General features: G+C 37.0%; 1 protein-coding gene across 1 annotated transcript; it reads right to left on the reverse strand.

Moving 5' to 3' along the window:
- Window positions 1–8319: 8319 nt before the first annotated feature.
- LOC113777726 (U3 small nucleolar RNA-associated protein 14 homolog A) lies at window positions 8320–13352 on the reverse strand. The gene is made up of 11 exons (XM_027322912.1): window positions 12933–13352; window positions 12487–12628; window positions 11563–12041; window positions 11196–11417; window positions 10749–11069; window positions 10251–10607; window positions 10057–10137; window positions 9871–9966; window positions 9407–9778; window positions 8968–9099; window positions 8320–8794 (listed from the first exon to the last, which is right to left on the reverse strand). The coding sequence occupies exons 1-11, from the start codon at window positions 13266–13268 to the stop codon at window positions 8639–8641; spliced, it is 2694 nt and encodes an 897-aa protein (XP_027178713.1). The 5' UTR covers window positions 13269–13352; the 3' UTR covers window positions 8320–8638.
- Window positions 13353–14428: the final 1076 nt, after the last annotated feature.

Genomic DNA, 14428 nt, shown 5'->3' on the forward strand with positions numbered 1-14428 from the left:
TGCTTTACACCTATCTGAGCACTTTTGTTTCCAGTATTGATAAGCAACATGGGAGTCTTGGTACCATTGATGAAGTGATCAATAAAGCGTGGAATTTTCTGTCATGAAGAGGTGCAGATCAGAAGATATGCAGAAACAAAAGGAAATTGCTTGCAAGAAAATTGGGATGATAAAGAGAATGCAGGTAAACATGGAATAGCTGACCAAACTGTTTGGAGTTGCAGAGTTAAACATTTGATAAAAGCAAACCGAATCAGATAGATCTTGGCAGAAATTTGGTCTGAGCGACGAAGCAACTTGTTGTTGTCTAGTAGGTGCATGGATATCATCTGCAATCAGTGATTATGTGTTAAATTTAAACTATGTATGATATGGATGAGGATATGAGATAGATACAGTGATATTTTCACCTCGTGATGCAACGCTATTCAAGTGCAACAGGTCTGGTAGGGGAACTGTCCAGGGCAATAAAACTTGTTTTTGTAGTTCACAGAAGTGAATGACATCAAATATCAGATTTCCGCTATGTCGAAGTAACAATGTGTCATGTCTTTTAACAATGTTTTGTTCACAAAAAACATCCCATCCTTCTTTGAATGCATGATCAGTAACTGTGATGGTCCATTGCCGCAGTCCAAACCTTAGAGTGATTCTATTGCAGTGATGCTGATGAAGCAACAATTCAAACTGAGCTGGTAATATCTTGAAAAAATGAGACAGGAAAATAATGTCAGAGAATACCATGCTATTCAACTGTAAATGTCGCAATGTAGGTGAACATGAACTAAAAGTTAACCTGTCCTCTGTGAATGCATTTGACCAGAAAACAGCAAGCCGGTAAACAGCTATTTGTCGGAGGAAAATTCGCTGGAGATACAGACATTGTATCTGCTATTGATCTATTAGGAAGAAAGCTGAAGAACTGAAAAATCAAAAAAGTGCCTTGTTAATAAAAATTGTAAGCACAAACCTATATTATCTTATGAGTGCTAGAAATAGATCGCAGAGTAATTCACCTGTGGACAAGTTCTTATGCAGAAAATGTGCCAGTGCAAATGTATGGTGGACAGTTTTTATGTATGATTTTGCAATAGCATCTAAATAGCTATTGAGAAATAAAATGCCAACCCGGAGTCTGCTCCGTCACACGGCGATGAGAACAGCGTTCTCGGGTAAAAGGCTGCGCTTTACATGGGAAACCAGAAGAGCGGGCAATTTTCGTTGCATTCATGACTGAATTATTTTTTTCAACAGTATCTGTAGAGCGGCTCACTTGAGCAGAGGTGGTTTCTGCAAGCGTATAAAGAAACAAGCTAAACAAAACAGGCTGATGTCATTTGAATGAATATAATTAGGATGTGGTGAGAAGTAAAGAATATTCAGAAGGGCTGTATTGAGAGTAGCCGCTGTTCAAAAAACATACCTTGAGATGTTGAAGCTGCTTCAAAAGGTTGGTTCTCAAAGGATGGTATATTTTTTTCAAAATGAAATAATCGGTGCTTATCATTGAAAGGAGATTGCAGCTGACCAGGTTGCATATAAACCTTGGCCAAAGGAGAGTACGTAACAACATTTTCAAAAAGCTGATGAGCAAGTACAGGATCCTTGCCTATGCTGGAAGGTTGCATAATGCTTCTAAAAAGATGAGAAGAACTGTTGGTCCTGTTAACTGATATCACAGGAACAGAGCAAGCAGATCTAATTATAGAATCGTGCCTCTCAAAAGATTTGTCTTTTTGGTCCAGAAATGGGTCTGCATGAACATCAGTTCCGAGGGGATAAAGCTTTTCACAGTTCATAGAAACATGGGCAGAAGAACAATATTCTACTGAATTCTGAAAAAGACAGCTCGTAAGCAAATCTTCTTTGCCAGAGTTAGGACCTTGGATGACACAATCTGAATGATCAAAGCAATCGCTCGGACGTTCATGCAATGCTACAGGTATAGAGGTCCTAATTTTTCTCCTAGGCAGACAAAAATCAGGCTCAATAATGGAAGAAGAGAGGTTCAAATTCTTTCTTTTTTCTGGAAGGAATTTTCCTTTGCAGCTCCTAAGATCAGCCTTAGCAGCAGGTGGAAGCTCTGCAGATTGTAAATGAAGATCCATCCATTTACGTAGAATTGAAATGTAAAAACAGCAACCAGTAGGCAGGGGAGTGAATGTGGTCTAAAAACAACCCATTGGATAAGGAGGAAGAAGGGCATTACTAACTATACCTGCAAGAAAACTTGCATTTGGAATGTCGCTTGCTATTTCAGCAGTGGAAGGAAAACCAACATGAGGAACAAAAGAAGCAGAGTCGCGAGAGGACATATATTGCAATGCCTCAGTAATGACATCGGCACTGTCATGACCGCTCTTCAATGCTTCACCTCCTAACACGTCACTATGCAGAGAAGGGTGATTCGCACTATCAAGGTTTTCATGATGCGAATCAGGGAAAGAAACACCTGATTCTATATAACCAAGCGGAACCTTGCGAATACGCGAGAGTAAACGTGTATCTTTTTTCTTGGCAGATCTATTTTCTCTTTGACGTTGAAGCAGTTCTTTTTTTTTTTAACGGTGGCATTTCTGCATACTTTTTGCGGCGAACAGCATTTCTATCCATTCGAGATCGCTAAGAGTGCTAAAAAGCCGAAGGATTATATAAAGAAAGGAACATCTTACTCAGCAAAAAAAGAATATAAACTAAAAACTGACAAAAAACAGAGCGAGTAAAAATAAAATAAATAGTAGAGAGGAAAAGAACCTAATAGCTAACAGCTGAGCAAAAAGCAAATATTTAACGAGGGGAAAAAATCAGGCAGGTAATTATAGTGCAAGAAATAGGCATTTTTTTACTGGCAATGGAACAACATCAGAAACAATAGAATAACGCATACATGGAATGTATAAGGATCATAAAAGGTTTAAAAAGTCAGAAAGAGCCAAACAATAAAAGGTAAAATTGGAGCAGGATGAAACTAACGATGCATCAGAAAATGCACGTCAAAGAGGTACAAATTAAAGCATAGAACATAGAGAAAAGAGTAAAAGAAGAACAGAACAAAATGAGGAAAACTAACCTGCTTGTACGAAGAAGTTAAACACCGTAGAACCGAATAACAGCAGAAGCTATCAAAGAAACCACGAGAACGTAAGGGGTAACAAGAAAAGGTGGAAAAAAAATGAGAGACAAAAAAAAAAAGAAGTTGATTTGGTGATAAGAATTTAGCAGGGACAGGAAAAAATAAAAATGGTCGAACCAGTTCGCAAGAGAGTAAAGAAGAAAGGAAGAAATAAAAAAACACAACAGTATGGCAGCAATTCTGAAATATTTAAACGATTAGAGGGAAAACAATAGAAAACAAACTGTAAAATCAAATGCTCACCAGGAAGCAGCAGCAACAACAGCAGTGCAAAATTGAAACTAAACAAATAAAGCGGGGAAAAGGAAGGTTCAAAATAGCTAAAGAAAATGAAGAACAATGCTTATGAGGTAGCTCTTTCTGTTCAGCAAAGAAACAAGAGCAGTAGAATAGGGAAAATAATGCAGCAGATGCACAATTACCACTAATCATGATGATGGCCAGCAGAAAATATGCTGTGGAAAACCAGAGAAACGCTATAACCATTGTGCAAAGGTAAAGTAGAAAACAACATCAATCAAGTGGAGCAAAAGAGCAATTAAATGCGATTTGTCTGGAAATTAAACAGCAAAATCAGAGCCTAATTTTAAAAAAGTGAATTGAAAAAAAGCTGTTGAGTAAACCTCATTTGTCGAGCAAGACTAATAATAAATAAAAGAGGACATTTTGTTTAAAAAAAGCTGGGAAAGAACGTAATTAAATGAGATTTTTTGGGGGAAAAAGTAGAGGAAAAACAAAAGAAAGCAAACTGTAAAAACCAACATGCTCACCAGGAAGTAGTGACAACAACACCAGTGCAAATTAAAACCAAGGCAATATATCGGGAACATGAAGGTTTAAAAGAGCAAAAGAAAAACGAAGAACACTGCTTATGAGGTAGCTCTTTCTTCCATGCAAAGAAACAAGAGCAATAGAATAGGGAAGAGAAAGCAGTAGATGCACAATTACCACTATTCACGAGTCAATAGTCCAACAACTGAACAAACAACAAATATTTAAGAAGAACAAAAAAGCCAGGCAGGTAATTATAGTGCAGAAATAGGCATTTTGTCACTGGTAACGGAACAGCATCAGCAAAATAGAATAACATGTACATAGAATGTATAAGAATCACAAAAGTTTAAAGAAAGTAAAAAAAAAGCTAAATTAAAAAGGCAAAATTGGAGAAGCATGTAGCTAACGATGCATCAAGAAATGCATATCAAAGAGGTACAAATTAAAGGATAAAATACAGACAAAAGAGTCAAACAAGAAGAGAACAAAATAAGAATAGCTAACCTGTTTGTACAAAGAGGTCCAACCCCGCGGAAACGAATAACAGCAGAAGCTATCAAAGAAACCACAAGCAAGTAAGAGGCAATAAGAAAAGGTGGAAAAAACGAGCGAAAAAAAAGAGTCGATTTGGTGATAAAAATTTAGTAGGGACAGGGGAAAAGGAAAAATGGGCAAACCAGCGCACAGCAAAGTAGAGAAGCAAGGAAGAAATTTAGAACAAAGCAGTATGACAACAATGCCAAAGTGTTCGAACAATTAGAGGAAATAAAAAAGAAAGCAAACGGTAAAAATCAACATGCTCACCAGGAAGCAGTGTCAACAACACCAGTGCAAATCGGAACCAAGGCAATAAATCAGGAAAAGGAAGGTTCAAAATAGCTAAAAAAAACGAAGAACAATGTTTACGAGGTAGTTCCTTCTATCTAGCAAAGAAACAAGAGCAATAGAAAAGGGTAAAGAAAGGGGTAGATGCACAATTACCACTGTTCATGATGCTGAGCAGCAGAAAATCTGGTGGGGAAAAGCGGAGAAATTCTATAACCGTTGTACAAATGCAAAGAAAAGCGGAGAAACGCTATAACCATCGTACAAATGCAAAGCAGAGAACAATGCGAATCGACTGGAGCAAAAGAGGTGAGGGCGACAACGAGAAGAGGCGACGGCAGATTGCAGATTTACAGACATGACCCCAGAAAAAGGACAAAAAAGACTACAAAGGCTCTTATGAGGAAGCGTAAATGGAGGCAGAAAGGATGGGTAGTATAATAAAAATGAGCCAGGTATTATTCAACTCAGGTAAAATCAGCTGTCAACAAAAGGAGGCTGGAGGCTGATGACAGGAAATATGAGCGGCGGATGAAGAAATCGAGAAACGATGCAGCCAAACTAAACAAACAAAATTTGTCCGTTGCAAAGACCTGGTAATTAAGGGTGTTAGTTTATAAGATTAGTTAATTATGAAACAATTAAATATTAAGCCCGCCAAAAGCAAAGAAGACAAGAGTAACGAGAAGCGGTCTTCTCAAGACAGAGCAACGTAGACAGATTAAGTAACTAACAATTAATAACAAGGTAATTAATTGCAAATCCCCAGGCAAAAAAAAGTAACAATATTAATTAATTAGTTAGCAATCAATTGTTAAAAAAGGGCAGCCAAATATGATTCGATCCGCAACCCCAAAAAAGAGGCTAAATTGTGGCTAATAACTACCCAGAGCCGGTAATTAAATGTGGCTTGTTGGGTAAAAAATTTCAATAACTATAAAATTCGGTAATAAAAAAGGAAATTGTCTGGAAATAAACTGCAAAATTAGGGGCTAATTAAAAAAGAACAATTTTAAAAAGTCGATAATTAAACTTGATTTGTTGGGCAATCCAAGATAAAGGTGAACATTTTCTTAATAAAATCTGGAAAAACAAAGGTAACTAAATGCGATTTTGTGAAGAGGCAAAAAAAAAAGGTTTTTTTTAATAGTTTCGAAAAAGTCATGAACTAAATGTGATTTGTTAGGTCCAAAAAAATAACAATTAAAAATGACATCATTAATTAGCTATTAACAATGAATAAAAGAATTGGTAATAAAAGTGTGATTGATTGGGTAAAAAAATGGAATTCAATTAAAAATAGATAAATAAATAGTTATAACAATTAATAGTGGAGAATCAATAATTAAACGCGGTGCGTAGCTTGAATAAACGATAAATGACACCAGCGGAAGCGCACTACATTGCTGATTGTTTATGTAGAATCAATACCAAATAAAGTTGTAATGAAAATTTGATAATAATAGGTGAATGCCTTCCCCTCTTATATTCGAAAAAAAATACGTGTTAATAATAATGAATATGTGTCAATTACAAGAATTTGATAATTAATTGTGATTTATTTGGAAACTACAAAAATGTTAATAATTGTAAGAAGTTGAAAGCTAAATGTTATGTGTTAGGTAATAAAAAATGAAATTATTGATAAGCTAACGAACAATTAATTGGAAAAAAAGTATTACTAAACGTCTGAGCAAAAAAAAGAAACAAAGTCCAAAAGAATTGTTAAACGTTTGAGCAAAACAAAAAACAAAAGAATTCACGCGTGGGAATGGATGGCAATCAATTGGAAATTGGCACGGGTACACAAAAGGCAAAAGGATTGCTGAACGCCTGAGGGAAAAAAAAAAAAACCAAAAGAAACAAAGCAAAGCCAACCAAAGCCACGTGGGACCACAATTTAGCTGCAGACTTCCAAGCAAGTGAAGCAACGTCCAAGCAAACAAAGAAAAGAAACAATCGGCTCGCGAGCAAATTCACATCACACGAAGCGGACGACCAAATTCACACGAGCGGACGATCATCAATCAACCAATACAAGCGGGCCACGTCAGCAATTGAAGCCCGATTGAAAACTTCCCCATTCCCCAATAGACTAGGGGGGCGTTTGGTAAGAGGGTATCGGAATGGGGTTATGGAATAAACCCCATAACTCATGTTTGGTTTACTGGTATTGGAATTGAAATATTGGAATGATATCTAAAAATATGTCATTTCTCCATTCCTGACTAAGTTCGTGGGTTTTGTCCAAAACCCAAATCTTATTCCCGGTCCCTCTTCTTCCTCTCTTTTTCATTATTTCCGTCGCCTTTCTCCCCCCAATTCTCTGCCCTAATTACCCCTTAAAAACACGACAAGCTGGAGCTTTTGCCGTGGGAAGAAGAAAAAAAACGAATGAAAACCACATCTGTGCTACTAGAGAGGTACGCAAGTTTTCTTCTGTTTGTTTTCTTGTTCCAAGTTCTCTATTCTCCAAGTCCATAAACAAGAATAATTTGTGCAATAGTGGATCTTCTTCTGCTGATTCTCAATCTTCCATTTCCCTTGTAGATTGCTCCTTAAAAGGTTTGTATCTCTAGTTTCTTTAGATTTTTTGCTCTTGGGAGCAGTACGTACTATGCTTTCTGTACGGTCCGGCAAATCTGCACACTTTTCTTATTTTGTTTTCTCTTCTGATATTAGCAGTTAGCAGATCTTCATGATTCTTGAGCTTTAGTGCTTCTTTTTTGTGGGTTCTGGCTCTTTTTTGTTTTGTCTTCCGCTATTGACTTTGTGGGGTCAAAATGAAAATCATAGTTTATTCCATCATCTTCTTGAATGCTGATCTCAAATGCAACCCAAAAAATGCAAAAGAATCCAAAACCAATAAGCATCAGATTTGTATCAATAGGATGAAGTACGGATCTGCATCATATCACCAAAGGTTCCCCACTCGCAAATCGAATTGGAATTTAGGCGTTACTCAAACCATTGATTTTGTGAGTTGAGTTATCACTTGAAACCCACCTACTTCATATTGGTGCAAGATTAGAAGTGCAGACCGTGGAATATTATAAATTTGTTAAATAGCCTGAAACCCGCTTGCGGGTTTCCCCCTTATGTAAAATGACTAAAAGCTGCGTTTCTGTTCTATTTATATCAAACACATACTCTCAAACCCTCACCTGAAGGGTGAGGATGAGAGGGGAGGTTTGCTGGGCATCCTAGGGCCCTCCGATGGGCATGTGCAACTCAACGCAGCTTGCATGTAAAATTTTTTTTTTTTTAAGTAATTTGTTAAATAGCCTGCCTGAAACCCGCTTGCGGGTTTCCCCCTTATTTTCGTCTATTCACTCAGCTCCGTCTGTTTTGACGATTTTCGTCCACTTTTCAGGTTAATTCAAACCACGGGGTATCGACTGGTATGATATGAAACCACAGGGGGTTTTTATGTATGATTGCTTAACCACAGGGGGATTTTTTGTTGTTTACCCTTAAAAATACAAAAACCTGCATAACTCTCCCCAACATATGACAAGATTATTAATAAGATTTATGTAATTTTTCTTTTGAAACTCTAAGACAAGGTTTATTGTCAATTTTACAGGTAAGGTTAAAATTGGAAATTTATTAGATTCCATTCCGAAAGAACCAACGAACCAAACATCAAGTATAGTAATGATACCCATTTCAGATACTTGAACCAAACAGATGTATTGGAATGAAAGGTCTCATTCCAAACCCAGGATATCCGATTCCAAATCCGAATCCGATTCCAAGCTGCGAACCAAACGCCCCCTAGATATGTTAATAAAGGATTGGGCAACCTCCTTCCTGCCTATGCCAAAACTGAAAACCTCAGAAAATCAGTAGATTACTTGCCTGCTCGTACAAATTTCAGGCATAAAACGACTCATCACTCAGTCTTCAAGGTCCCCTTGACTTCATATTTTTATTGGATTTGCCTTTACTTTTGCTCATCTGCTGCTTCTGTCTTTTGCTTCTATTATTCTCCACCTTTTCATGGGGATCAACATCCTCAAGCCTTATTGGCTTTATTATTAGACCAGCCTTCTTCACCACCTGGCAAGAGTAAAACACAAAAGTGAGCAATTCTCCAAAATTGCACGGTAAGACCAGCAAATATCTTTAATTTCCCTGACACAATATATTTACTCCTAAAAGATCACATGCGAGGAATTGTCAAATAGCACAAAAATCAAAGACTAAAGTATTCACTGTTTTCAGGAACGCACTTCTGGGCGATTAAGAGCTCCAATTGCTGTAGCAGGGTTAAATTCTGGTCCAATAGGCATTCGCATACTTTGTTCGAAAACTTCTTTGGATGTGTAAGGAAAGGGCAATGTCTTCATATGAAGTTTTTCAGCCTGTCAAAACCAAATAAATGCTTGTTAAGGTCACAGAGGAGGAAAAACTATAGTCAAAAGAATATGACAGAGGCTTCACATTTAACCACTAAATTGCAATGAATGCAAACATTGATTAGACGTCATCAACAGTAACTTGAGACGGAAGATAGAAGGATCTCGCCACCATCCTTTCATTTGATTACCCAGCAAAGAAGGGTGTTCAACTATATTCCATCCTTTATAATACACATGCCCACCTCGTAACACACAAGCAATGTATGAACCACATATCCAAAATTACAAAACAAATAAGATGGAGATAGACCTTCTTATCCAGCTTCTCAGATATTATAACATGATTCAGCTGCGCATCTCTCCTCTTCTTAAGGGCTTCCTCCCTTTTCTTTTTAGCATTCTCATGTTCTTCCATCATCCAAGAAGGTAATCCTTTCGATTTCTGTATGTGAGTCCACTGACCCCATCCAGGAAGTAGAGTCGGTTTTTCTGGTTCAGGATTTTCCTCATTCAAAACCACTTCTTTATCTTTTTCAAATTCCTCTTCAACATCATCTCCCGCAAAAGCACGGCGTATAAGTTCTTCCTGGGATGGTTGCTCATAAGTGGACTTAGTTCCAGAAGACAAAATGCCATCCACCATCTGTCCTTCGCTCTCTGTATCACTATCAGCATTCTCTCCCTTCGTACAAACAGAAAGCCAGAACACAAACACAAGTAAGCAACAATTTCCATTAGTATGTTGCATATGTGGCATATCGTGCGGTGACATACCTCCATATCTAGGTCCCCCATTTCAGTGTACCTGGTTGTGTTGCAATCAGAGACTTCCTCGTTCTGGACTCCTATTTTCTCATCAACGTTTTTCATCTGTTAATTATCCAGATATCCTATCAGACTTGGTAAAAACTCCTTTTTTCCCTCAGACATGTGAAACTAAAATTTTAAGACATGACTCACCTTTTTCGATGAATTGGACGCAAAAAGAGCGACTTCGTACGTAGTTCTGGGGCCTGGTTCTTTAACAATGTCCTCAAAACTCTATAAACCCACAGAAATAACCCCATCAAACTCTGTGGGATGGTGCCTTTAAAGAATAGATAAAGAAGAAAAGAGGGGCCAGGTGGGGATTTGGAAAAATAGAGACTCCATACCTTAAAAATAGGGTCATGGCCAATCTCGGACTCCTCACGCAATACATCAGGATTGATATTGACATCTGTCTGAGACTCATTATTCTTGTCCATTCCATCTTCCTCATCACCTCCAATGGCCTCAAGGCCTTCGTCGCTGTCACTGTTTCCATAGTAATTATCTGAATTGTTCTTATCCTTAAATTCTTGAACCTGCCTTTTAGTAGCACCAAAAACCCTTCTCCCGCTGGAGACATGGAGGTTTTCACTATCTTCCTCATTTTTATCTTCCAATTGCTTCAATGACAGCTCATAATCCTGAAGAGCAAGCCTTGCTTCTTCATCAGCAGCCTCTTTTCTTTTTTTCAAGCCACGGACCTATGAGAACACAAGTTGGCAGAAGAGTTAAACAAATATACAAATTTGCAGTCTGGTGTCTTGGTCAGAATAAATTTCTAAAATGATGTTGGACCACTGCAAATAAAGTAAATAAATCTCCAATGAACCAAAAAGAGTTACCATGAAAGGCAAAGAAAGAACTCCTGACTTAGGCAACTCTTCATTCCCTTCTAGTATTTCAAGTGTCTTTTCCTTTGCTTTCTTTAACATTGTTGATGGACCTTCTTGATCTGAATCAATTAAAATGTCATCAGAGTAATCCTCATCACTGCTCTCGTCACTACTTCCCATCATAGAATTCATTTTTCTTGTCAGCAGAGCATGTTGATTGAGTTGTTCAGCTATAGCAGCTCGAGTCCCATCATCTTGGATATTCAAACCGCGCTGGAGAATGCGCTTTGCCCACTTTGAGCTGTTCTTGTGTTTCAACGTCAAGCGTTCCTGTGCAATATTGCCAGCGAAAAATGGATTGACTCATGTAAGCTCATTATTCTTTTTCCACACTAGTCTTGCATTTTCAAATCCAAGTTTCAGTTGTCAAGGGTGTTAGACAAATTTGTCAATTACCTCTGCTCTCTTGAACTCTTGTTTCATTGCAAGTTCTTTAGCAGCTTCTGGGTCCATTTCCATTGCAGCAGCAGTTGCTTTCAGGCGATCTTTCTTCAACAGACGATGATATGTTTTAGACTTTATCTTTCTTATACGTTTTGCTTTCAGTTCATGACGGAAAAGAAGACTACGCATTTTTGCAAGCCGATTCTGTTGATCCCTCACATCTTCAACAGATATCTGTCAGCATCACGTTGCAAAAGGAAATCATTCAGGAAACTAAGTTTGGCATGCCTTAATTGGCAAATAGATTCTTTGAGAGTTATCTCATAAATAACATGACCAAGAGAGATGCATCTGAGCTATGTTTATAGAATATGGATACCTTATTCAGTTCCAAAAGTCTAGCACCGTCTTTTCTATGAGCTTCAATAATATCATTATCATTGACCAATGATGCAATTTTCTTCTCAAAAACACTCCTTGGTTTAAATTCAGAAGCTATTGATCCAACAGTGGAAAACCCCACATCTGTTTCTTCATCAAAATATATAGTGGGTGCTTCTCGGTTCCTCTTAACAAGAGGTTCCCACTTTGTAATATCCTTCTTTGACAGCTCATAAGCTGCCTTTCTTTCCAATCTCTCTTGATCTGATCTTGGAAGAGGTGCGTTAAGGGACAAAGACTTCCTTTCCATTCGATGCACATCCTTCCTGAGTTTACTGAAGCCGGACTTCCCATGAAGTGGATCCAAAAGGTCCTCAATGCTTATGCGGCTGTCACCCTCAAGAATATCACGACTGGGATTGTATTCAGACTCCGGATATGCCTCAGATATGACAAAATCACTATTCTTCCTCTTACCTACGAGAGAGTAACAGAATTAATCAGCCTAATTGCTCTCAGTTTTACAAGTGGATTATATGGTCTGGTAGCTTTATCACTCACTACAAGCAAGCAGAGAAAGAAAGAAACAAACACTGCAAACAAATAGGCATAAAAAACAGAAGAGGAGAATGTCCCAGAAAACAATTAGTAGAAACCGCTTCCATTGTATAAAGATGCCAGCTCCTGGAAAATCAGTGTACAGACAGCATAAGGAACATAAGGTCGTCAAGATGCATATAAACAATGTACCAAAAGAACATTTTGCTAAAAGATGTTTCATATTGCAACCTACGGGTGTTAAAAATCAAATATTCTTCTTCAGTCAATGGACTCAAAAGCAACAAGTCGGTGAAACTTTGTTGAGCGACATGCAACAAACCTAGCCTAAAATATGAACGACAAAATTGAGTATCATTACTACCTTCAAAGGCATCACCAGGCAATCCAGTGATCTCTTGCAGCATCCTAGAATGCCTTCCGTCATCTTCATTATCAAGCTCATCACCGCCCCTATTAGCCTCATCTCCTTCATCATTGCCATCATCTGATGCTACATCTTCATCCTATTTGACGAAAGGAAATAAAGCAATTAAGGAAACAATTCAAACTAGCAATACCATAAAGGAAAAATAATAAGTTCCAAAAAATCACCGCATAATAATTTCCAGCAACGACAAATACCATTGTTAACTTTTTTTTTATCTTGGGTATACCATTATTAACTTTAATTATCTTCACTCCAACTCAATGCCACCTTCAAATGCATACAATGTATTCGACGTATAAACGGAATTCTCAAAAAGAAGAAAATTACTCCGATATTTCAGAAATACGAGGAAAAAAAATATATTTTGCTAAAGCATGGACCTCAAATTCCTCCGGGAGCTCATATTCGTAGTTATCAACGGAGTCAAATCGTTTATTCTTCTTGGATTCCTCCTCCGGTAGAGCTTCTTCATACTCGTAAAGGTCGTTGGTTGCGGCCACATCGGAGTCGCTGGCTGCGTCGTCGTCAGAGAGCTGAGTAGTAGAGTTTAAGAGATCAAGTTCCTTCCGTAGGGCATTGGGCAAACGAGGACCCGTTCTCCTCCTAGCCTCCCTGTCCTGCTTCGAGCTATTGCGACCGTTCTTCTTCTTCTTCTTGAATTCTCCCCTATTTTTGTGCCCGTTCTCGTCTCTCTTTTTTCTCTTCTTCTCCGCCATGCCGTCAGGGCGTGTTTCCCGTTCAAGTGGAAAAAAAGCGAAAAACAACTCGATCGCACTGCTACTACTTGAAACGAACTTTTAACACCGTGTTTGGAGGCGGTACTGGGTTATGTTGCCTCGAGTTATTGGCTTTTTTAGGGCTCTCGTTTGGCGGTCAACCCGACGCAGCTTTTCGGATCTACAGTGGAGCTTGGTGTTTGCCCCGTTCTTTAAAAAACAAAAACAAACTTTTCGGTTTGCATTTTCCTAGTTTGGAAAGTAATTTTTCTATTTTGCAAAGATGAGAAGTATTTTTTTCGTAAAAATGTTTGATAAAAATCACAAGACTAAATCTTTTATACAATAACAATATATACATTATTACAGTTGGATTCATGATATATATATACAAAAATTAAATTTTAAATGGGATTAAATTTTATACATTATCGATGTAAAATGGAATTAATTTTTATACACTATCAGTGTAAAAGATTCTTTATACACATAGTTAGATAGGAAATAATTGGATCGGATGGTAAAAAAAAGGGTATTATAGGACCCCTCACACAAAAAAAAAAAAAGAAAAAATTTTTAGATGAATGTCACATTATCGTTATTCAATTTTTAAATTCACCTTTTGTTCATATATCATATATCTATACTTGTTAGTGTAAAAAATATTTACACTGACAGTATATATAATATTAAACTATAACAAATTCCTTTAGTATCAAAATGACACTATTTTTTGGATATGTGATTATCTAAAAAAATTTTAAATTCATTTTTTATTCATGTGTTATATATCTATACCTATTAGTATAAAAAAAATTTTACATTGACGGCATATATAACATTAATCCATAACAAATTCCTTTACTATCAAATGGACACTATTTTTTGGATATGTGATTATTTGGAAAACAAATATTGTAATTGCACCATAAATATGGAGTGTGTTAGGGTAAAGTATTATTTAATATATTATTTGAAATAATTACGGTAACATTTTTTGTAATATGTTGCATGTGAAATAAAAAGATTAGTAAGAAGATAAAAAATACATTAAAAAAATGTGTTAGTGATGCAATCAAATTTTTTGTAAATAATTTCTTATCCAAACAAACTCCATTTTAATTAAATTTTTTATTTTTTATTTTTCATACATCACATTA

This window comes from Coffea eugenioides, chromosome 1 (assembly GCF_003713205.1).
Source record: "Coffea eugenioides isolate CCC68of chromosome 1, Ceug_1.0, whole genome shotgun sequence".
Classification (NCBI taxonomy): Eukaryota; Viridiplantae; Streptophyta; class Magnoliopsida; order Gentianales; family Rubiaceae; genus Coffea; species Coffea eugenioides.

Bases quoted from the DNA above. Each gene is read 5' to 3' on its own strand.
- LOC113777726 (XM_027322912.1), bottom strand. From the start codon at position 13,268: ATGGCGGAGAAGAAGAGAAAAAAGAGAGACGAGAACGGGCACAAAAAT. The intron at 11,070-11,195 runs GTAATTGACAAA...AATATTGCACAG, and splicing joins AAGAGTTCAAGAGAGCAGAG to GAACGCTTGACGTTGAAACA. The intron at 8,795-8,967 runs GTGCGTTCCTGA...TACTCTTGCCAG, and splicing joins GAGCTCTTAATCGCCCAGAA to GTGGTGAAGAAGGCTGGTCT.